Source organism: Adiantum capillus-veneris, chromosome 3 (genome assembly GCF_014529385.1).
Source record: "Adiantum capillus-veneris isolate H3 chromosome 3, ASM1452938v2, whole genome shotgun sequence".
NCBI lineage: Eukaryota > Viridiplantae > Streptophyta > Polypodiopsida > Polypodiales > Pteridaceae > Adiantum > Adiantum capillus-veneris.
In genome coordinates this window covers 80673899-80699023 of record NC_140933.1, presented here as the reverse complement: position 1 = coordinate 80699023, position 25125 = coordinate 80673899, and the positions used below count along the sequence as shown (strand labels likewise).

Genomic DNA, 25125 nt, shown 5'->3' with positions numbered 1-25125 from the left:
AAAATCTCAAGGAGAAATTAGTGACTGCATTCAATCTAGGCAATTTGTGAAGATGTAGAGTGACTTGCCTTTTGTGCAGCCGTACTGCACCAAATTCAACGTGCCGATTTATCGATAACTTTTAGCACAGACATTGTCAATAATCCAATAGCTTCAAGGTAGAGCTCAGAACTGAAGAGAATTTGCAAAGTTCTTCTCTCCTATCCACTTTGCATCGAGAGTAAAAAAATGCCCTTGACCAAATTATCTGTCACAAATTGTTGACGTGTCAAGCCACTGAACAAAAGCCTGCTCCATTTGAGCAAGTGATCATGCTCGCTATAGGTGGGTGCATAGCTGAATGCCAACCACAACGTGCTTCTAAGGCATCTACTGATCGTGGAAACCAAAGTTCTTCTCTCCTATCCACTTTGCATCGAGAGTAAAAAAATGCCCTTGACCAAATTATCTGTCACAAATTGTTGACGTGTCAAGCCACTGAACAAAAGCGTGCTCCATTTGAGCAAGTGATCATGCTCACTATAGGTGGGTGCATAGCTGAATGCCAACCACAACGTGCTTCTAAGGCATCTACTGATCGTGGAAACCAATAATTCTTGAAGAGTTTTCCCTCATCGTGTTGGCGGACTAGCCAGGCTATGTTTTCCCTTCTTCTTTTGAGATATAAATTGTGTCGCGAAAGTGCTGAAGATGAGGAGTGTCTAGACATGCACGGTCTGTGCCAGATCACTTCTAAATCTAGACTGACTGGACTGACTGAACCCTTGTCGTGTTGTAGCTTGTCCACGGACACATAGGGTTGGATGTGTCACGTGACAATCGATGATATTCTTGACCGACTTTTGGGATCCTGTTGTTTTAGTAGGATTGATTTGAAAAGCGGATATCATCATATCAGAATCGCTCCGGAAGATGTCTATAAGACAGCCTTTTGGACAAGCTTCGGTTTATATGAATTTTTGGTGATGCCTTATGGCCTTACCTATGCTTTAGCGACTTTCAACCGAATGATGGATAGGATTTTTCGAGAGTATAGATCATTTGCCGGCACTTTCTTTGATGACATTATAGTCTTCTCCAAGGATGATGCAGAACATAGACACCTTCTGCTATAGGTCTTTTAGGCATTGCGGGATCACAAGTTAGCTATCAATGCCAAAAAGAGTGAATTTTTCTTGCCGGGGATACACTTTTTGGGGGACAACGTCTCCACAACAGGAGTACAGATGGACCCGGTCAAGATTGAAACTATACGTGATTGGCTCGATTTGAAGAATGTTCATGAAGTTAGAAGCTTCTTGGGCTTGTGTTCGTATTACTGGCGTTTCATTTGAAAGTTTGTAGAGGTAGCTTCCCCTTTGCACATATTGACACAGAAAGGAGTCCCTTTCTCGTGGGAATCGACAGAGGTGACTGCCTTTTAGACACTGAAAGAGAAATTGACTATTGGACCAGTATTGACTTTGCCGGACTTGCAAAAGTCATTTGAAGTATACTGTGATGCTTGTGGTCGTAGTTTGGGAGCGGTCTTAATGCAAGAAGACCATGTGATTGCCTATGAAAGCTGATTGTTTTCAAGGCCAGAATTGACAGCCGAGATTTATGAGAGAGAGCTTTTGCCAGTGATCCATGCTCTTACTTAGTGGCAACATTACCTACTTAGAGCCGACTTCACGGTCTTCACTGATCGTGAGAGTTTACTCTACATTTTGTCACAGAAGTAGCTTTCGGATTAGCACTTCAATAACAATTGAACCAAGAGAGAGAGAGACGACACGCAACACGGAGTGGCGGAATTCCACCCCAGAGAGTATTGGCCCCAAACCTTGGCGCCCCTATCGGTATACCTTTATATTGCATCAACACAGTACAAGCCGGTACTCCAGACTCTGCACCTTCTCCAGGAAACATGTCAGAGAATGAGCCCTAGCCTCATATTTAAAGGCCCTTGGCCTGAAAAGCAATTACAGTGAAAAGCTTCAAACTCAAAAGCAACTAACCCAAGAGCTGCCAACGTAAATCACGGAATCCGTACAACTGCCACGTCAGCAATCAACGCAAAATACGAAAATCCGTACAGTCTGCCACGTCATCATGTCAGCGCAAAATCAGGGTTTTCCGTACAGTTGCCATGTCATCAGACTAGCGCAAATCCTTCTGTGTGTGTGTGGGTTCTGCTTTATATGCCTTTATGTCACTTGGGCCCCATCGAACGGGGTCCCATAAGTTGGCAGGACTTCTTCTTCTGTGTTTGTTCTTCTTAGGGTTTAGGGCCTAGGCCTCTCGGCCGTGATCTAAAGGTTGGCTTTGCTCTGAAGTGACCTGACACGTCAGCAGTTTGTGACACCTTCTGCATCACGGTGATGGTTGAGTTCCGAACCTGGAGAGTCGCATCATTCTTTTCGTGCCAGGGCATGCCCAAGAGAACGTCGCAATTGCCCAACTTTATAATGTGGAAAGCAGCTTTTCCATGATAATCTTGGATAGCCACTGGAAGAGCACCAATGAGCGGTACCACTTTCTGAGTTTGCCCCGTGGCTAGCTCATCCTTCAATTTCTCCACCGTGTGAATCAAATCAAAGTGCATTTGCCTCAAGAATTTTGGATGGATGAAGTTCTCTGTAGCTACGGGGTCAAAGAAAATAAGGGCTTTGAAGCCATTGACTTTGCCATATGCTCGGCACAATTCATTTGTACTCTCAAGGAGTATGCCATAGATATCAGGGACTAGTCTAGTATTGGGTCTAGCTCTCTTAGCTGGAGGTGGCGCTAGGGTTCTGTCGACCTTGGTGCGGGCGTCGGCTCCGTTGGTCTATCAATGAGATGGGGACAACTAGAATGGCTATGCCCTGTTAGAAAGCATCAAAAGCATCGACCTTCTTGTAGTGAGGTGTCTCATTGTTGAGGTGTTAAACGAGGCCTTTGCGGTTGATTTTCGAGAATTTGCTCGTTGTTACCGAGAGTTGTGGTTAGTGGCCGGAAGTTCTTTTGTGGTAAACTCTAGCTTTCCCTTCATCAGTTTGTAGCCAACTGTAGCATAATAAGCTTTGCATGGTGGAGACTTGCTTGGAGAGAGAATATTCTTGCAATGGTGATGGTAGTCCAATGGTGTATCGCTCGCATTGGGCCTCCAAGGGAACGATCCTAAAGGAAGGACATCGAAAGGTACACGTGAAGAAACCTTTGGTTATAATCGTCCATGGTTTCGATGGCAAGCATTTTCAAGTTGCCCCAATCTACCAACATCCGGACTTCAAACATAGAAGTCATGTAACTACGTGCAAAAACTGTCTTGAAAGCTTGCCAAGTCCTTGGAGCATGCGGTTTGTCGCGACTCCACCATTGCATAACATTATCTATAAGAAATCCCGCTGCTCAAGAAATCTTGGATTCTTCTGTATAGTCTCCCAAAGCATAGATGTTGTCGAATTGTTGTAGAAATTGCAATGCTTTCTTTTGATCTTTCCTTCCAAAAAAAGTGAAAAAATTGATTGTCGTGCCACCATCCTTGAAATCTTTGGGTTGGTTAAGCGCGTATCCCAAGTACGGATAATAAGGATATCCATATAGGCTCTAACCATTGTAACCTGGTGGCGGTGGTGGTGAGGGAGGTGGGGGCAATGACGGTGGCAAAGGTGGTTGCACTGGATCAGGGTCAGATGGTTGCACCATATTCCTGAAGACTCCCCCGACGGGAACAGACGATTGGGAAGATTGTCGGTTGGAAGCTCTCGTACTTTTGGGTGCCAGAGGAGGAGGTACCACCTGGGGCATCAGAGGGGTAACATGTAATTCAAAAATTGTTGAAAACTTTGCAACATCGGAAGATTTTGCTAAGGATGCCGCGAAAGAATGTTGTGAAGCTCGTCCAGAAAAAACTGCAGATATTCTGCTGAATCCATGAACGCCATGTCTTGGGTTCTTTATGGCTTATGCGTTGTAGGACAGAGCGGTGAAGATGGGAGTGCGCCCGATCCGCGATGAGTAAGGGTGGGAGTGGCTAATAAGTCCAGGGTCACAGCACGAAGATTCTTCAAATAAAATTCCAGTAGCCTTCAGAAGTGCCGGTTTGCTCTGTCTCCTCTTTTGTAGGACCGGTATGCTTTTAGAAAAGCACACGCCTGATGCTCTGATACCACTGTCACAAGATGGGCTCCACGTGCCAACAGAAAAGAACAAATTGAACAACTTTAAGTACTTCAATAACATCTGAACAAATTTAAGCTGAAAGAGATGCATGACACACGAGACGGGGAGTGGCGGAGTTCCACCCCTGAGAGTATTGGCCCCAAACCTTGGTGCCCCTTTCGGTATTTCTTTATATTACTTGAATTCTGCACAACGCCGGTACTCCATCCTCTGCACCTTCATATTGAAGCATGCCAAAGAATGAGCCCTCTGCACATATTTGAAGGCCCTTGGCCTTGAAAAGCAGTTACATGAAAAACAGTCAAACTCAAAAGCAACCGGTCCCCTAAGCTAGCGTTGAGAAGTGGCCATCGTAAATCATGGAAATTATTACAGGCTGCCACGTCAGCAGGCCAGCGTAAAATCCGAAAATTTGTACAGGCTGCCACGTCAATAGTCAGCGCAAAGTTCGGAGATCCGTACTGCTTTGCCACGTCATTAGTTGAACCTGGCGAGGTGCGGAGCGTTGGAGAGGGTGGGAAATCAACGCGGCAACCCAAAGTGGGCTGAAAACATAGAAAACAGCAGGTGTGCATGCCTGAAATCTGTAGCAGATGAAGAGGAATCAGGACGGGAATCAGGTGGGGTAGGCAAGATCCGTAGATGGTGTGGCCAAGCGCTCCCCTCTTGGCTCCTGTGCTGAAAACGCAGCAGCCTGCCAAAAACGCAGCTGCTGGCTGAAAACGCAGATGCTCCCAAAAACGCAGGTGGTAGGGAGGTGGTTTTCCGTAATGAAAAAGCCTGTAGAGGCCAATGCTTGCTGCCTGGAGGTGATCGCCATGTGGGAGAGCAAAAATGCAGGTGGAGAAGGGTTTCTCTGTGACAGAAAAGCTCCAAATTTTATCGCCTCCCTGGTTGATGCAAAATGCTGGCTGATCTTTTTCTTGGGAGGGAGAACCTGATGCAGAAGGTGATGCGCCCGGTCCCAAAGCATGGAAAAGCTGAAGTTGTTGATACCATGTGATGCCTGAGCTCTGATACCGTGTGAGAGTGCGCGTGTGTGGAAGCGTTAGAGAGGAGAGAGAAGAGAGACAGAGAACACAAAACGTTGGTGTAGGGGAAGAGGGGCGATCAGCCCCCCCATGACTATCAGAGCAGAAGACCCTTTCTATACAATCAGATGACTTATGACTGAGAAGTGGCTACCCCCCTTAGCCCCATATATAGGTGCCCAAGGGGAGGTAGGGCAATGCAGAGAAAATCCCCACAACCCAGCATAAAGTAAGGAATATAGAGTGCCCATACAAGGTGGACGGCTGGCCCAAAATTGGGCGGCCGGACATTGCAGTGGGTGGCCAGCCTAGAGACATATTAGCCGTACATGTATGCCCTAGACCTGAGTGAAGCAACAAAGTGGTGTAAATCTAACAAAGGGCACTTTTGAGAGGGTGCCCCCCTCTGGGGTTGGTCTGTAAGGGTACCCCCCCTCTCACCTATATACACCATCAAAGATGCTGCCCGATCAAGACTCCCAGCCCTCACGATTGTGGAAATGGGGCAAAAATAGGGAAAGCTAGGGGAATGGGCAGGTGAGAAACATAGTGCACTCGGGAAAAATACCTGGGGCATCAGGAGCCCGCATGGCCATGGAACCAAGCTAATAACCCAAGGCTAAACATGGCTAGACATAACCCGACATGAGAAACCTACCTCACACCGGCCGAGCACAGTCACAAAACAGCCCTCACTCCCTAACACGTGCTACTAGGAGAAACTGTGACCGACTAGATGAATTCAGAGAGATGCGTGAACTCTAACATTAGTCTACCGTGCATCTCTAGAGTTACGACAGAAACTCAGTACGCAGATCTTTGTATTGATGTATGCTCGTGTATGTGTGTGGTGTGGGTGTGTGGGAGCATATATTGGTACCTAGTTCTACACTCACTATTGGGCACCAATGGCGTTAGTGGGGATGTAGTAGTATTTAATCATTACTATGCATGATGGAGCTGATGGTTAAATTGTCCTGTGGGTGACTACCATAAGTCGGGTAAATCTGGGCTTATCCTGGACTCGTTGAGGTTTACAGTTTTTCTGGTCTGTATTGGGGGACCATAACTTGCTGCCTGTGAGAGGGGCAGAGATTGTTCAAATTTCGAGGTCAGTATTTTTTCAAATGTCTACAGTTACACATATTTGTGTATCATAAGGGTAGAAGCCTTCAATTTATTGCGAGCACTCAATCAACATGGGGCACTGGCGGGAGGGGGGCAGGCAATCTGTTATCTCAATTTGAAGATAGTCATGGTTCTAGGTAAGAGGATGTGCTTGAAAGCAGCAAGAAGTGGTAAAAGAGCAATATATGACTTAGGGACTTTCTGGAGAGAGCTTGTCTATTCTTATGTGATCTTAATTTGATCATGGATATGAATAGGTCCAACAACTGTGAAGGTTTTGATTTCTGGGCTCGCTCCGGGAAAACATGGCTTTCATCTGGTAAGAATTGTTCTACCCGTTTTTAAGCTCTTTTGGGTTTCTTGTGAATCTATGCTTATGTGTGCTTGTGTTTGGGAATTATGTGCCTGGTGGACATGCAGCACGAGTTTGGGGATACCACGAATGGTTGTCTTTCAACAGGTTTAGTTCTAATTTCATTGAAATATGTGTTGTAAAAAGTTAAGGCACTTAAGGTCTCTGCCTTACTGTCAGGCGCCCACTTCAACCCAAAGGGCTTAACACATGGTGCTCCTGAAGATGATGTCCGACATGCTGGTGATCTTGGGAATGTTGTGGCGGATGACAAGGGTGTGCATGAGTCTCCAATGTTTATTCTTTTTATTTGGGTCCCCATGTTTTGGGAAAGTGACATTTTGTTTCTTTCATTGCAACAGGAGTGGTGGAGGTCACCATAGTTGATTCCCAGGTGACACATAGCTGTGCTACTTATGCGAGCTGTTTTGTTTTGTATGAAGGTCTATAATATTCACGTTTTTGAATGCTAATTAATGATGGGCCTGCTAGATTCCACTATCCGGGACAAACTCAGTGGTTGGAAGAGCTCTTGTAGTTCACGAGTTGGAAGATGACCTTGGGAAGGGTAATTTTGTTCTCACTATTCTTTAGCTTCCAATTGGAACATTTGTTGTTGATCAGCTACACCTTTGCTCATGTTTCTGGCTTTTTGCAGGTGGCCATGAATTAAGTTCTACTACTGGAAATGCTGGTGGTCGTCTTGCCTGTGGTATGTGTATCTGGTTCCCATACTTGGACTTTTTGAGTGTTTATAACTTGCAGAGACGATGCAAGCTTATTGAAGTTTGAGTGGTTTGGTTACTGGTATGGTGAGGCTCAAGCTGGTATTGAAGGCATATTCATAGGCATTGAAAAAAGAAAAGAAAAATGGGCAAGGGGCTGGAAGGGAATGAAATGAATTATGTGCATCTTGTAAAAGCTAAAATGATGATGCTTAGATACTGAATCTTTACTAGCCTCATACATAGTTTATTACTTGCATAGTTTTTTTCTGTATAAATATAGAGTTCACTTTGGGATGCCGGCAGCCTTTTCACAGGAACCGGGATTTTAATAAAAGAACTGTATTTTTTTTGAAAACTTGTGTTGGATAATTTCATGTAATGGCCTACAGTGGGCAGGCCTTCTTGTGTTGTCGGTGAGATTTTATGGGTGCTTTATTTCCAAGTTTTTTTCAAGAGTATCTGCCTACCAAGAACCATCTTTGCCAATGGAGAATGTTGTTACTTCAGTGACGCCCGAGGCCCTCTCTTACTAACACCCTTTGAAGTGTTCTAGGTGTTGATGCTACCTCAAGCATTACTTCCTTTAGTGTGTGTGTGTGTGTGTGTGAGAGAGAGAGAGAGAGAGAGAGAGAGAGAGAGCTTTTAACCTTTATGTGAGGCCGAAGTCGGCCTATGAGACAAATCGAGCATACATGTATGTCTTTTCTGTATTGGAAAAGTCAAAATAGTTAAGATTGGTACAAAATAAAAGAGAGAAGGACGTCTGGTGGGTGATAGATCTATGGGGGTGGGTGGAGCTCTAGTAGTAGGGATATGTGCATGTCTATATGCTGAGGTTAGTACAACCATGCGAATGCACCAATCTAGCTAGCTTCATCCTGTGCTAATGGGGGGAGGGGGTGTAAAATGGAGTACATAGGAGGGTCGGGAACAAGGGCTGCCCTGATGAACGCCTCTGGGTGAGCCATCCCCTGGGCTCGTCTCTCCTCAACAGCTCAATGAATCTCCTCGATCTGTTTGTGGTGGAGTCGTGGGGCTTGGCCTTTGGTACGTGGGCGTCATCGGGCACGATTCGCCTCAGCTTGCTGAAGGGTCACTCCCCTCTGTGGGTTTGGGAGTGGAAGGGGTGTAGCTGTCTGAAAGAAATCTGTAATCTGTGACTTGTCTTCCCCCTCATGGGGTCTCTGTAGGTGGCTGCAAAAGTGTCTCCCTGTGCCTCTGTATCTCTAGTAAGTAGCGCCCCAATTGTCTTTGATCTCGAGAGTGCATGATATCTCGGAAGGTAGACTGTCCTCTAAATAGGGGCTCGTATCGGCCTCTATATCTGCAGAAGCTTTGCATCTGCAAACAAAATGCTCCTCGCTCTCCACTTCCTCTCTGCATACTCTACACTCTCTCCCCTCCATGGGAATGTCATGAGCTCGCCCCACCTCGCTCTCTAATCTGTGTGATGACACTTTGAGCTGACCAATCGCCACTCGTGAGTTGTGTGGCATGTAGGTGTCCATATAGCATGGTCGTTGAATGAACTCGTCCTCCAGTATGGTAAGAAAATGATCTCTGTAGTGTGACATCTTCCGTCGGAGGGGAGACGTAATCCAAATCTGTGTGAAACATCTTGATGATGTTTATTAGCCTGCTGTGAATAAGATTCCCGAGCCTTGCTTAGCCGAAGCTTCACACGCTCATAAATCTCATCCAATGATTGACTTTCAGCATTGGCATCAGGCATTTGACTGACCAAGCGAGTCAAAAGTGATTGGAATGGATGGCCAAAAGCTGCCTCATATGGGTTCGACCAATGGCAGAGGAAAAAGAGTTAATATAAAATAGCCTGAACCAATGGGAGATAGAGCTCCCAATGAGACTGGTGATCATGCACATATGACTTTAAAACATCAAAAGCCAACTGATTGTTAATCTCTGTCTGACCATCTGACCGTGGATGAAAAGCCGATGAAAAATTCAACTTAGTGCCAAAATTTTAAAAGAGTGCGCGTCAAAAATTGGACATAAACTTAACATCCCTATCTGAAACAATCGATTTTGGCAAACCACAGAGGGGGCACCAATGCTTAATGAACAACCGTGCTACATCTTGTGCGGTGACTGCGGCTTTACAAGGAACCAACATGCAAAACTTGATGAAACGATCAACAATTGTCAAACATTGAGTATCCTTGAATGCAAACTTGGTGGAAGGTTAGTCACAAAATCCATGGAGATATCCTGAAAAGGTCCATCGGGAATGGTGCATTGTGTGACATAACGAAACACATCTTTTCGCATTTTAGGCCAAAAAAACAATCTTTTTGTTTTTTCCAAAGTCGTGTTCATTCCCTGTGCCCACTCGCGAGAGAGTCATGTGCATCATGCAATATGGTTGGCCTAAGAGAGGGCAACACACATAAACATTGACGAAAATACAACAAACCATCACAAATGAGATAGTTGTTTGGCCCTTGGGAAGCAAGAGCCTGTAACCACTGTTCACCAAACTTGGAATCCGCATACTGGTTCTTCATACTGTCGAAAGACACCCCCTGAAGAGAAACTGTGGACCCTTTTGACATCCTTTTCATGTTGTTCCCACGATGTAGAAAAAATGAGAATATCATCAAGAAAGATGAACACACATACACCGACCATATCACCGAAACGGCCTACCATGAGACGATTAAATGTACCCACCGCATTTGTCAATCCAAAAGGCATAACAACATACTCCCATTCCCCTCGCTCTGTGCGAAAAGCGGTCTTGAAGATGTTGCCTTAAACACCCGTACCTGATGGTATCCACTCTTGAGATCGACCTTACTAAAAACCTTTGTCCCATTGAGCCTATCAAGGATATACTCAATGCGAGGCATCGAAAACTTGTTCTTGACGGTCATCTTGTTCAATGCCCTGTAATCAACACACAAACGAAACGAACCATCCTTCTTGCGGACAAACAAAATAGGAGCAGCAAAAGGACTTACACTAGGACGTATTAATCCTCTAGCCACCAACTCCGTGAGTTGCTTCTCTAACTCTTCCTCCTGTGTCTTGTTCAAACGGTAGGGGGCCTTACTGACAGGCTGTGCCCCCTCCATTAGCTCGATGCGATGGTCCTCCGGCCGCTCGGGTGGAGACGGAGTGGAAGTTCATCCTGCAAAAGAGATGCTTAAATCTGAATACCTGTCTGGAGCCTGTGAAACCGGCCCGTGGTGGGGCGGTTTGAAACCGGCCTGTTCAATCCAAAAAGGGCGGCAGACTTTACTTCAAACCTTGATTTAGCTTTCACCCATTATTAGTCGTCTATTTTACCTGTACTTTCAAGACACAACAAAGGGGAGAGGGATACGAGCTGCTAGATTGCACCTGTATGAGTAGACGGACACCAGATTGGCCCCTAACTTAGGCGCCCCTTTCCGTATTTCTTTATTGTTCAAAAGAGGGAATAAACGCTGTGGTTCCCTACAAGCTGCCCCGCACAAACTCGGCTGAATTTCCACTGTTCCGGCCTGATTTCGGCAGCATAACTGTACTAGGACCCTTCACAGTCAGTATTCCCACGCATTGACTGACTTTCCCGACGCATACGGGCACTTTGCAAAACCTGGCGAGAATCTGCAGCACGCTGAATTCTCTGTTTTCAGCCCTGAAAATGCGCCAGATCACCCGTACAGCGGTCCCCTTGCGTCCCCGAACCTCCTGGGGGTATTAGGGTCCGTTTAGGGCCAAAACCCTAAACCTGCAAAAATACACAGCAGGCTGTAATTTAGTGTTTCGGGCTCCGTTTTGCGTGCCGGTCGCATCCGTAGCAAGTCCTCGAGCTCCCGCACCTGTAGGGCTACTTGCCCTTTGAATCGGACGAGATTTCTGGCGTGAAATCTCTCCGAATTCACCTGTACCTGCGGGGGAATTAGCCGCTAGCTAATCCAGTACCTGTGCAAGAGGCTCTTGCCTCGGCAATCGCGCATGAACCCACACAACTGTACATTGGTCAAATGAAGAGCCCACTAGAGGGGCATAACATACTGTCAAAGGGGAGAGAGAGGGCAATGCGTAGCGTGCAGGGCATCACTCCTGGCACCGCACTGTGCATAAGAGGGAAAGCAAGCACTCCATAGCTCTTAACCTGTGACAAATCTGAAAATGAGCCTCTCCCAGCTTAAAATTCAGCGCCACTTCTTGTTGCATGAGGCAAGTGCACCAGAAGGTGCCACTTGGCACATTTATAAGCATTTTCCCGTTTCCGGGTTGCCGCCTAAAAATCTCCCAACCGGCTGCCCAGTTGACTTCACGGCAGAGTAAGAAAATGTTCCCTTTGTCATTCCGGAGGTAATGATGTCAACACATTTTCAGGTCCCAAGGGCCAAAATAGCAGTTCCCTAAATTTTAGGAGATGCTGCCATTGTATCTTTCTAGGTCATCCGACCCTCTTTGTACACTGTGGCCACATCCAGAACTGAAATGTAGCCTCTGTAGCAAAGGATTCCACTTTGGCTAGTCAATGACCCCACTTGGCTAACCATAGTCCTTGTCCAACCTTAGTGCTCTCTTGCCCTCAGGCCTGGACTCCCTCTGGACAGTTCCACACTAGCTATGCAATGCAGGGCAGTTAGATTTCCCGAGGGGTGTTTCCAAAAAGTGAAAGTAAATAGATAATAAGAAAGAAATCAACAAAAAAGATAGATAGTAGTCACACGCTGGTGACACGGTTGGCGTTGGCTTTCACCCGAAATTCTTTACTTTAGACACACACAGAGAGAGAACGTGCAAAGGGAACCTGCGATGGGAATTAACACTTATGCACACACACGGCTCGGAAGCTAGAATGCTCCGAGCAGCCGCGGACAACCTGTAAACCCCAAATTCGGCGCCCCTTTCGGTATTTCTTTATACTTTGAGAGGGTAAATTTATAAAGTAGAGTCTTGGGAATCCTTTGTCTATATCCAACTAGATACCACCTGTTTTGGCTAAATTTCAGCAGCATAACAGTCCCAAAACTTGCGCGAAACCAATTCCCCTACTGGAACTCTCTTCCACTGGCGTAAACCCTCTGATTCCTGCCCAAAAATAGTAAATTCAGCACGCTGTATTTACTGGTTTTTGCCCTGTTTTCAGCCCCAAACAGTCCCCTAACTGTCCTTTGCCAGTGGGGCACTATTCCCAATGGTTCTGGCGTCCGTATGGCTGAAAAACAGTCAATTTACAGCACATACACAGCGCTGAAAATGCACCTATACGGTGAGGTTATGACCCTTACCGGTGCCTGCTTTGGAGTAGCAGTTAGCTACCCCTGTTCCTGCTCAAGGAGGCTCTTGCCTCAGCACAAAAGCATGAAACCACACAGCTGTACATCAGTCAAATGAAGAGCCCTCTTGTGGGCATCACATAATTGCACGTAGGGGAGAGAGAGAGCAGTGTGTAGTGTGCAGGTCATCACTCCTAGCACCACAGTGTACATGGGAGGGAAAGAAAGCACTCCATAGCTCTTAACCTGTGAGACAGGTTCTCAATGAAGCATCCCCCTAGCGATAAATCGAGCGCCCCCTCTGCTACCCTTGACCTGTAATGCATCTATGAACAAATAGATGCAAAAAGGGAAAGATTTCCATGGCTGCCAAAACCTGCGTATCGTTGAAAACGCAGCAAAACAGCTCTGTAAACACGCATCTGATGCCTTCCAATGCTGAAAATGAGCTCCTTGGTCCTAGGTAAAGTCATGGGAAGCTCAAAAATGGAGAGAAATGGCTGAAAATCAGAGTTATCAGCTTCCAAAATTGCTCCAAAAAGTCAGTTACGAGTTTTGTTGTTCCAAACTTGGTAAATTGGCCAAAAAGTGCCACTTGGCGCTCATACATGCAATTTTTCGCATTGGGCTTCCCGCTTAAAAATCTCTCAACTGGTGCATCAGTTGACTTTGCAGCAAAGTAATAAAATGTTCCCCTTGTCATACCGGAGGTAATGACGCGAATACATTTCATGGCCCAAAATAGCAGTTCCCTAAATTTTAGGAGAGGCTTCCGTTGGGCTCCCACTGGTCATCTGACCATCTATCCTCATTGGGACCGCATCCAAAAATGCAATGTGGCCTAACTGTCGGATACTTTCTGTTGGTAATCACACCTTGACTTTAGGCCTTTATCGAGTTCACTTCCTAGTATCCACCAACTTGCTAAGTGCGACGGGGGGACCTACATGACCTTGAACTGAGCCTAGACATCCTCTTACTATATGAACTTCAGTGCCGACCAACTTTCCGTCTGCGGGTGAAACTACCGTTCACATTGGCCATACAATGTCCGACCATTTGCAACTTCAAAAAGAGGGTCTCAAAAATTAAACAAAAATCATTGAAAGAAACCAACAACTAAGGTTAGCAGTTGCCACGTCCTCGTGACATACCCCCCTCTTGAAATCGCAAACGTCCTCGATTGCATACCATAAATACATGCCATAGATGATCTTGTGTGGTAAGCACCCTTTTGTCATCGCATATATCCGCAAAAAAGACTGTCAAAACATATGTACAAATGACTTAATGAGGCCTTCATACTTTTGTCAAACTGTACACTGCTGTTGCACTGAGTCTATGAGTACATTTGATGTGCTAGCTCTATCATTACCCCTCCTTTGCAGACATTGGGTTGGGGCATACGTAGGCTGTAACCCAAAGGCCTCAAGGTAAAGCTGCAATACATTTGGTGACTCTGACAGTTCATGCTCTTCCATTCACTTTGCATGCATAGGTGGATAGTTCTTGAACACCACATTGTTAGGGAATAAAGGCCTAAGTGCCTTGTATTTACTAACTTATAAGTTAAAAGACTTATAAGTGAGGGGGCCCAAGTGTGAATGGCCCCCTAGTCACTTACTCATATACTCAAATGTGAAGCCCAAAAGACATAGCGTGGCTTTTCCCAAAAATTCTACGAGCTCTCTCTCTCTCTCACGTTTTTCTCTGCGTGTGCTCTTTCTGCGCCAATCTCCCCTTCTCCTTCACTCTCATTGCATAGGACAGCAAGTGGGCTCTCTCTCCTGCTTCCCCCACACATGGTATCAGAGCATTAGGGTTTCCAAGAGAGCCATCTTCGCAACACAAATCAGAATTCTGTTTTTGCTCGCTGCGGGAAGGATATTCAACCGTTTTCGATCAACTCTGTCGCGAAGGGATCCTCTCACCGTGTAGAATCGACCTCCGGTGACAGTTTCCCCAAAATTAGGGTTTCAAAAACTGGCGAACAGCAGCCTATTTCTGCTGAAATTGACCAATTTCGGGGTCAATTTGATGCAATTTCATTAGGGCAAGTCTCACAGGTCAATCTTACAGGTGTTTCCACCAACGAGGTTCTGAAAATTCAGCAAAACAGGTGTTTACAGGTCTGATTTTTGCCCTAAAACAGGGAATTTCAGCAAGCAAATGATGTATACACCTTGTGGAAACCTTTGGTAAGGGTTTGGCAGTGAATGTACGTCGTTTTGGGGTGATTTCGCGTGAAATTTGCTCGCTGTTTTTCTGTAACAGCAAGCTGTTTTTTGCCCGATTGCGCACATTTGGGCGTGTTTAGGTCGGCAAAACAGGGTTTCAGTGTTTGCAATCACTCAGAATGGCTTCTAGCAGTGAAAGTGGCAATTTGTTGCACATTCGCAAGCTTGAAGGTGCGCATAACTTTGCTATATGGAAGAAGCAATGTTATAATGTGATGTTGCAGAAGAAACATGCGAAACCTATTAAGTTACAGGGTGTGAAACCGGTTGATATGGAGGTTGAAGAATGGGAAGAAGTGGACGAGTTGGCTCGCTCCACGATCATGCTTTCGGTGTCTGACAATTTACTCTTCAATGTAGAGAATGAGCAGACAGCATGGGGCATGTGGAAGCGTTTAGACGAGTTGTATGCACAGCAGAGTGCTGCCAGTAAAGTGTATTGGCTTAAGAAGCTTATGGATCTCCGCATGAAGGAGGGTACGCACATGTCAGTGCACCTCAATGAATTCAATTCTATTTTCAGCCAACTGACAGAGCTGAAATTCACGATTGATGAGGAGTTCAAAGCTACTTTTCTGCTATGCACATTGCCCGAGAGTTGGGATGTATTCCGGACAGCTCTTAGTAACTCAAGTGCGTCACTTAAGTATGCAGATGTAGAGAGTTCTCTCTTGATGGAAGAGATGAACAGGAAGAACACCACAGGTGGGTCTTCTAATGCATTGCACTTGAGAGGCAGGTCTCAACAGAGGGAGAAATCTGACAGTAAGGACAGGGCACGCAACAAATCTCGTAGGAAAGATGTTGTGTGTCATCATTGTGGAAAGAAAGGGCATTATAAACGGGAATGCTATGAGTGGAAGAAAGAGAAGAACAAGGGTGCTGAAACTGATGCAAAGGACAAGGGAAATGCCAAGAAGAGCACTGTGTTGATTGAGGAAATCAATGTTGCTAGTAGTTGTGATAGTGACAGCAACACTGACGTACGCAATGCCTCTTCTGTGGATGCACATACCCTTGCTATGGGTTCTGATGTGGATATGCATACTTGGATTCTTGATTCAGGTGCCTCCTTTCATGTAACACCTCATAGGGATTGGTTTACACAGTACTCAGGTGAGGTGCAGGGCACTGTTTATTTGGGAGATAACTATGCATGTGACATTGCAGGTATTGGCAGTGTCCAGTTTTCCTTTGCTGATGGTATGACTTTTGTTTTGCACAAAGTGCGCCATTTGCCACAACTCAAGAAGAGTTTGATTAGTACAGGGCAGCTAGATGATGCAGGCTATCACACCACCTTTGGTGATAGCAAGTGGAAAATTTGTAAAGGGGCCCGGATTGTAGCCAAGGGTTGTAAATCGGACACTTTGTATCCTTTGCATGTATCTAGTGTGCGTGACCATTTTGTCGCCGTAACCGAGCAGCCAAGTGTTTCTTTGTGGCATGGCCGGTTGGGACACATGAGTAAAAGAGGAATGGAAACTCTGTCTCGTTGTGGTTATTTGCCGTGTTTGAGGTATGCTGATTTTTCTCATTGTGAGCACTGTATTTATGGTAAGCACAGTCAAACACCGCACAAAAGGTCTCTTTCTTTGAAGTCTGACAGGTTAGACTTAGTGTATTCCGATGTATGTGAAATGCCACAGTTGTCTTTAGGGGGAAAGAAATATTTTGTCTCGTTTATCGATGATGCTACACGTAAGGTGTAGGTGTATCCAATACGTGCTAAAAGCGATGTTTTGGATACTTTCAAGAAGTTTCTTGCGTTTGTTGAGAATCAAACTGACAAGAAGCTTAGGTCTTTGCGCTCAGACAATGGGGGGGAGTATGTATCAAAAGCATTTATTGACTTTTGTGCTACTAAAGGTATTAAAAGAGAGCTCACGGCTCCTTCTAATCCCTCTCAGAATGGAGTTGCAGAGAGGTTGAACCGGACTATACAAGAGTAAGTTCGGAGTATGCTGTCACATGCTGCATTACCTCATGTTTTTTGGGCAGAAGCTGTGCAAACAGCTATTCACTTGATTAATCGCTCACCTAGCAAGGCTTTGGGTGGAAAGGTGCCTGAGGAGGTGTGGTCTGGCAAGCCACCCTCATATGCACATTTAAGAGTGTTTGGTTGTGAGGCCTATGTTCACATCCGGAGTGAACTGCGCACCAAATTAGAACCAAAGTCTCATAAATGCATTTTCCTAGGATATGGTGAGGATGGTGAAATGGGGTATAGATTATGGGATCCCGCATTACGGAAAATCATACGCAGCAATGATGTCATCTTCAATGAGAATTGCATGCACAAACAGCCCACAAAGGTCGAGGAAGTGCGCCGGGTTGTTTTTCGTGAAGATGTTACATATGGACAGCCAAGAAGGCCCAATGTTCAGCAGCCTTTACATGCTGAAAATGGTGCTGAAAATCAGCCATTAGCTACTGAAAATCAGCCCCAACAAGTTGCCATTGATGCACCACAGGTAGAGGAACAGGTTGATGCTCCTAGACCGCCCGTTGTTGCGATGCAACCGGCTGAACAGCCTGCTGTTTTTGATGGTTTACAGGCTGAAAATCCACCTGTTATGGATCATTGGGTGCGTAGGTCTACTCGGGTGACAAGGCCCCCCGATAGATATGAACCGTCTTTGGACTATGTCATGCTTACTGATTGTGGTGAGCCGTCTTGCTATAAAGAGGCTATGCAACGGGAAGATAGTAAGAAATGGTTCAAAGCAATGGTTTCGGAAATGCAGTCTTTGGAGAAAAACCATACATGGGACTTGGTTGATTTGCCTAAAGGGCATAAGGCTTTGCCATGTAAATGGGTTTACAAGACCAAGGTCACATCTGATGCTTCTTCTAAGTACAAGGCACGTTTGGTTGCTGAAGGGTACAAGCAAAAGCATGGTGTGGATTTTGATGAGATTTTTTCTCCTGTTGTAAAGCTTGCCACATTACGTCTTATTTTAGGCCTGGTTGCTTCTGAAGATATGGAGTTAAAGCAAATGGATGTCAAAACAGCGTTTTTGCATGGCGATTTGCTTGAGATGATCTATATGATGCAGCCAGAAGGTTTTGTGTCAAAGGGGCAAGAGAAGAAAGTATGTAGACTCTTGAAGAGTTTGTATGGTTTGAAACAGTCTCCCCGTGCATGGTATCACAAGTTTGATACATTCATGAGGTCTCAAGGATACAAAAGAAGTAATTCTGATCACTGTTTGTATATCAAAACGGCAAGTGATGGATCTCTTCTATTGCTGATTTTGTATGTTGATGACATGCTTATTGCGGGTAAAAATGTCACGGAGTTGGATGCATTACAGCAAAGCTTAAAGAATCGCTTTGACATGAAGGATCTTGGTGATGCTAATCATATTTTGGGCATGCGTATCTCTCGAGATAGACATAACAGGCGTCTGTATCTATCTCAACGAGATTATGTTAATAAGGTGCTACATCGTTTTCATATGGATGGGGGAAAGGCACTTGGTACTCCGCTGCCTCCATATGTAAAACTGACTGCACATGACTGCCCAAACACAGATGATATGCGGGCTGAAATGGCCAAGATTCCTTATGCATCAGCCGTTGGCAGTTTGATGTATGCTATGGTTGCTACACGTCCGGACATTGCATTTGCGGTGGGAGTGGTAAGCAGGTACATGAGCAATCCTGGCAAAAAGCATTGGGAAGCAGTGAAGTGTATCTTGAGATACTTGAAAGGCACTAAAGACTTGTGCATTTGTTTGGGAAGAGTGAGACATCTGTGCATGGCTTTACAGATGCAGATTTTGCTGGACATCCAGATTGCAGGAAGTCTACCTCTGGATATGTGTTTACATTCACAGGAGGTGCAGTTTCTTGGATTTCTAGACTGCAAAAATGTGTTGCTTTGTCTACCACTGAGGCTGAGTATGTGGCTGCCACTGAGGCATGCAAAGAAGCTTTGTGGCTCATGCGTTTGGTAGAAGAGCTTGGCATTAAGTCACCGGTTCCTGTGCTACACTGTGATAGTCAGAGTGCTATTATGCTTGCAAGGAATCCTGTTTTTCATGCCAAGACAAAGCACATAGAGGTGAAGTATCATTTTATCAGGAGTGTGCTTGATGACAAGAGCATTACACTTGTCAAGGTGCACACAGATGACAACCCTGCAGATCTTTTGACCAAGAGTCTTCCAGCAGAGCGGTTTGCATATTGCCGTCAGATGATGGGTGTTGGATGAGTAAGTGCATGATCAGCTGTTGTATCATAGTTAGCTGATTCTTTGATCTCCCAAGGTACATTGCCTATAGGTGGGAGGTTGTTAGGGAATAAAGGCCTAAGTGCCTTGTATTTACTAACTTATAAGTTAAAAGACTTATAAGTGAGGGGGCCCAAGTGTGAATGGCCCCCTAGTCACTTACTCATATACTCAAATGTGAAGCCCAAAAGACATAGCGTGGCTTTTCCCAAAAATTCTACGAGCTCTCTCTCTCTCTCACGTTTTTCTCTGCGTGTGCTCTTTCTGCGCCAATCTCCCCTTCTCTTTCACTCTCATTGCATAGGACAGCAAGTGGGCTCTCTCTCCTGCTTCCCCCACACACATAGCATCTTGCAACCTGTCCCTTAACTTTTTACCTGTGCAAGAGGCTCTTGCCTTTGCAAACGAGCATAATTCCACAACACTGACGTACCGCCCACGACCAAGCAAGCTCAAATTTCAAGATGATTTGCCAATGCGTCATAGAATCCAAGCAATCGCCTCAGAGAATCAGCAAGCAGCGTGTCACCTGGCAGACCCACATCACTCCCGCAGGAGATCTAGTGGCCAATCTACCACCATGAGACCTCTCCCTATCTCCTCTTGGTTCATACTTGCAAACCCTAAAAACGCAGCAAAAAATCAGCCCTAATTTGACCACTTTTTGGCAGGGCGAGCATGTGGAATTTCTTATCTGTCCTATGAAGAGGAACCCTCTTCCATAATGCCCTTCCCTTTGTCGGCCATAGTGTAATCCCGCGTTCCTGTACTCTGTGTCTTTACCCAAAACAACCGAGGCTCATTCTTTGAGGAAAAAGTGATTGATATCCCGGCAATGGAACCTTGAAACCGGCCCGTGGTGGGGCGGTAGGCGTTGGCTTTCATCCGAAATTCTTTACTTTAGACACACATAGATAGAGAACGTGCAAAGGGAACCTGCGAGACGAGAATTAACACTTATGCACACACACGGCTCGGAAGCTAGAATGCTCCGAGCAGACGTCGACAACCTGTAGGCCCCAAATTTGGCGTCCCTTTCGGTATTTCTTTATACTTTGAGAGGGTAAATTTACAAAGTAGAGTCCTGGGAATCCTTTGTCTATATCCAACTAGATACCACCTGTTTTGGCCAAATTTCGGCAGCATAACAGCCCCAAAACTTGCGCGAAACCAATTCCCCTGCTGGAACTCTCTTCCACTGGCATAAACCCTCTGATTCCTGCCCAAAAACAGTAAATTCAGCACGTTGTATTTACTTGTTTTTGCCCTGTTTTCAGCCCCAACTAGTCCCCTAACTGTCCTCTGCCAGTGGGGCACTATTCCCAATGGTTCTGGCGTCCGTATGGCTGAAAAACAGTCAATTTACAGCGCATACACAGCGCTGAAAACGCACGTGTACGGTGAGGTTATGACCCTTATCGGTGCCTGCTTTGGAGTAGCAGTTAGCTACCCCTGTTCCTGCTCAAGGAGGCTCTTGCCTCAGCACAAAAGCATGAAACCACACAGTTGTACATCAGTCAAATGAAGAGTCCTCCTGTGGGGCATCACATAACTGGACGTAGGGGAGAGAGAGAGCAGTGTGTAGTGTGCAGGTTATCACTCCTAGCACCACACTGTACATGGGAGGGAAAGAAAGCACTCCATAGCTCTTAACCTGTGAGACAGGTTCTCAATGAAGCATCCCCCCAGCATAAATCGAGCGCCCCCTCTGCTGCCCTTGACCAGTAATGCATCTGTGAACAAATAGATGCAAAAAGGGGAAGATTTCCATGGCTGCTAAAACCTGCATATCGCTGAAAACGCAGCAAAACAACCTTGCAAACACACATCTGATGCCTTCCAATGTTGAAAATGAGCTCCTTGGTCCTAGGTAAAGTCATGGGAAGCTCAAAAATGGAGAGAAATGGCTGAAAATCAGAGTTATCAGCCTCCAAAACTGCTCCAAAAAGTCAGTTACGAGTTTTGTTGTTCCAAACAGGTAAATTGGCCAAAAAGTGCCACTTGGCGCTCATACATGCAATTTTCCGCATTGGGCTTCCCGCTTAAAAATCTCTCAACTGGTGCATCAGTTGACTTTGCAGCAAAGTAATAAAATGTTCCCCTTGTCATACCGGAGGTAATGACGCGAACACATTTCATGGCCCAAAATAGCAGTTCCCTAAATTTTAGGAGATGCTTCCGTTGGGCTCCCACTGGTCATCTGACCATCTATCCTCATTGGGACCGCATCCAAAAGTGCAATGTGACCCAACTGTCGGATACTTTCTTTTGGTAATCACACCTTGACTTTAGGCCTTTATCGAGTTCACTTCCTAGTATCCACCAACTTGCTAAGTGCGATGGGGGGACCTACACGACCTTGAACTGAGCCTAGAAATCCTCTTACTGTACGAATTCCAGTGCCGACCAACTTTCCGTTTGCGGGTGAAACTACTATTCACATTGGCCATACAATGTCCGACCATTTGCAACTTCAAAAAGAGGGTCTCAAAAATTAAACAAAAATTATTGGAAAGAAACCAACAACTAAGGTTAGCAGTTGCCACGTCCTCGTGACAGCGTGAATACTCTGGAAAACTGGAGCACATAGATGAATGCCGCTTTTGCTCCTCGTCGTAATTCACGCTTTACCTGCACATGAGAAATGAGAGGCAAAGAATGCAGACCTTGCTCAGCACGAATGATCATGGGAGAGTCACTCTTGGCATTTAATGTGAGAGTGTTGGCCTTCCAATCAATGAGAGGGTTATGCTCACGAAACCACCTAATGTCCAAAAGCATATCACATCCTGAAAGAGGAGACACGAGAAATTTCCTGCGGAAAGCAGCTTGTTGAACTATAAACAACACATAAAGGCATTCTTTCGTGATGAGAGAGTCCATACCGTGAGTGAAGCCAGAGACCTCGAGAGGAGATATCTGACTAACCTCTAGGCGGGCTCTCTCAACAAGAGGCACTAATCACATCATGCATACTACCTGGATCAAACAATATGATAAAACGTTGACCCTTTACATCACCATGACACTTCATGAGAGACTCATCAATGTGTGTGTTAGAGACATGAGAAGATTTAACTTGGTTCATTAAAGTGCTTGTAGTTGCTGTGGCTGCCTTAGGTTCTTTAGGTGGGGCTGCTGTCTTAGGACAAGCCGCTTTAATGTGACCCTTGACGTGACATTGATAACAACGACCTTCCTTAGCATAATGAATTTTTCTTCTGCCGTTATGTATCCTCCTACAATTCCTTCTGCGACTTTTTCATCAGGAGCGAGGTTAGGTTTAGCAAGTGTTTTAGCTTTACCCTTAGATTCATTTTGAGAGTTCTTTTCCGAAGGATTAGAGGAAGATGGTTGAGACAATCATTTGGGTTGGTTATATATTAGATTTTATGACACTTTTTGAAACACTTTGTGTACGAGGGATCAAAAGGAACCTTTTGTATGTATTTGGACTTGATAGACTTGGTCTTATTATCAAATTTGTGGATGACAGACGTAAAGTTCATGGCCCGAGTTTTGGTGATAAAGTAGTTTGCATCTGGAATTTTGTGTCGTGGGTAGTATAAGCTCACTGTGTACGAGAAGTATAGGTAGAATTTTTGTAAATGCAGTTTTGGGTTCAAAGGCTGCTTCAGATGCAGAACTTTGGCATGCACGTTCAAGGCATCTAAATTTTTCCAGTTTGCCACGTTTGTAGGAATTTGAGATGGTTGCTTCTTTGCCACCTCTTGAAGCACCTTAGAAGCATGTTTGTGAAGGTTGATTTTTGGGTAAGATGCAATGTTCAAAGTTTCCAAAGGATGTTTTGAGAGAGAGAGAGAGAGAGAGAGAGAGAATCCACATGGCACGGAGTGGTGGTGACCCCAAACCTTGGCGTCCCTTACAGTAGTTCTTTATATTGCTCCAACAAGGTACAAATTCTTGGACTCTGCTGTACTTCCCCATAAGGTGGAATGCCAAAGTGAGAACCCTGTATACATATTTAAAGACCCTTGGCCTCTCCCAAAAAAGAGTTAGATGAAAAGCAGTACTTCTAAAAGCTTCAGGACCAAAATCTGGCATCCCAAAAGCTGTCAGTAAAATTTGAGAAAATTCGTACATCAATCATTGGAATTTTTGGGCCTGTTCGTACAGTCGGCCACGTTATCAGCTTTGCGTGAGTTTGTCCTGCTGCTTGGTACTTTTAGTGTCGAGGCTCCTCGGCTCGGATCTGCAAGTTGGTAGGAATCCTAACCCCTTTTGGGTTTTAGGCCCCTTGGCCGTCTTTAGTAAGTTGGTCTTCTTCTTTTGTTAGTGTTTAGGCCCCTTGGTAGTTGTCAGCAAGTTGGTCAGATCTACTGTGTTTGCCACGTCAGTTTAGCTTGTGACTTCTGTTGTGCATCTTGATTCTTGTGGCATCATCTTGCAGTTTCTTGTTGATGTCGGTTGCCTCTTCTCTCTCATCTTTGTCACAGATAGCTCTTTTCCTTCTGTCTTTCCATTGCATGTTGCTATCAAGTTCTACCAGTTGGCGGGTGATGCTCACCGCTGGTGGCTTTTGATGGTTCCGGTTTGCTCCTGGTGGAACTGCATCTCTCTCAAAGGCTGTTTGCCCCCACTTCAACTCTCTCTTGTTCTGAAGTGCTCAAAGTTTGTTCAGTCTATTCTTTTCCATTGGCACGTGGTGCCCTCCCGTCTCCAATGCTCTCAGCCCCGCTATGCTTTCTAGTTTACGGCACATATTTGACACAGAAGAGATGTTTGCCTCTATGTATTCATGACTTATTTCTCTTATACCGAAAGGCGGAGATACATTGTCCGTGCAACCGTGGAGACTGATCACTCTCATGTTCTCGGTGTGTAAGATCTTTGCTCGCATGATCAATACGACCTTTATGCCCGATCTCATCCATGCTACACAGACAAGTTTTGTGTAGGACTGCTGGATTTTGAATAACATCTTCACTTTCTATGAGGCAATTGAATGGGCTTGCCAGACAGATCAGCCTATACTGTTCAGCCTCGATCCAGAGAGAGCTCCCATGATCAGATTCAGAGTGCAGGTTTTACATGAGGACTTCTTGTGGACAAGGGAAGCTGCTTAGGATACCATATAGGAGGAGACAATGGTTGCTTCATGTATATCAGATAGCTTGCAGATTTGTTTTAAAAAAGAGAGAGAGAGAGAGAGAGAGAGAGAGAGAGAGAGAGAGAGAGAGAGAGAGAGATATTTTATCTGCAGGTGTGGTTGGGTTGACACCCAATTAGCTACGGACTGAGCCAGTCGAGAGGCAGTGCTTGCACGATTTTGAATAGTCATTATTGAGTGTTTTTCATTTCTTCAAACAGGCTCTAATTTCCTTGACCTTTTTGATAAATCATGGGACAGTATGGTTTCGATGTACAGATTCATGAATGTTCGAACACTTGGACATTCACATAAGAGGATCTAGTAGGATTGGTTTTTCTAAATTTAGTGGTCTCAAAATCATCTCCCCCCCCTTCCCCTCTCTGTTTTGCCATCCCCAAATGTTTCGGAATACCTAGTGTCTGAGCTTGTATGTGAAGCATCCACGGACTGAAATTAAAATAAGGTTTCAAAGGAAACAAGGCGTCCTAATTAATTAAATAGAATGCCTACTGCATGGTATTAATTAAATAGCCTACTGCATGGTCGAAGGTGGAGTTTGAGATCCATTTAGGATAGAGGATGGATGCTTAGTGGTGTGTTTTTGAGAGCACCGAACTCGAGCTGTGGCAATGACTAATTGTGGGTTGCAAAGATTGAAATCCACCACTTTGAACTTGTCCTTGCCCACCCAATTTGATCAAGCTGGACTTCCTCATTGGCATCTTTTATTATTGTTATTATATTAAGCCATTTGAAGCTTTGCTCGACTAGTTTTGCGGGATTGCGCCCACTCACCCACACCCTCATGTCTCAAGGGTTTAACCATAGTGGGTGTGCGTAAAGCCCTTACCTTTACCACTAGGCCAACTTCCTAATTGGCATCTTAAACTTGAACTTTTCGTTGCTT

The 25125-nt window shown here is 45.2% G+C and overlaps 1 protein-coding gene across 1 annotated transcript in view; it reads left to right on the top strand.

The window, feature by feature from the left end:
* Positions 1-24559, top strand: part of CSD2 (copper/zinc superoxide dismutase 2) — a 37648-nt gene extending 13089 nt beyond the window's left edge. Inside the window, exons 2-8 of the mRNA XM_086508798.1 lie at positions 6566-6627; positions 6729-6768; positions 6841-6936; positions 7023-7054; positions 7153-7228; positions 7319-7372; positions 24330-24559. Coding sequence (XP_086364924.1) covers positions 6566-6627; positions 6729-6768; positions 6841-6936; positions 7023-7054; positions 7153-7228; positions 7319-7372; positions 24330-24355 — 386 coding nt within the window. The 3' untranslated portion in view covers positions 24356-24559. The remainder of the gene's footprint in view (positions 1-6565; positions 6628-6728; positions 6769-6840; positions 6937-7022; positions 7055-7152; positions 7229-7318; positions 7373-24329) is intronic.
* The last annotated feature ends 566 nt before the right edge of the window (positions 24560-25125 follow it).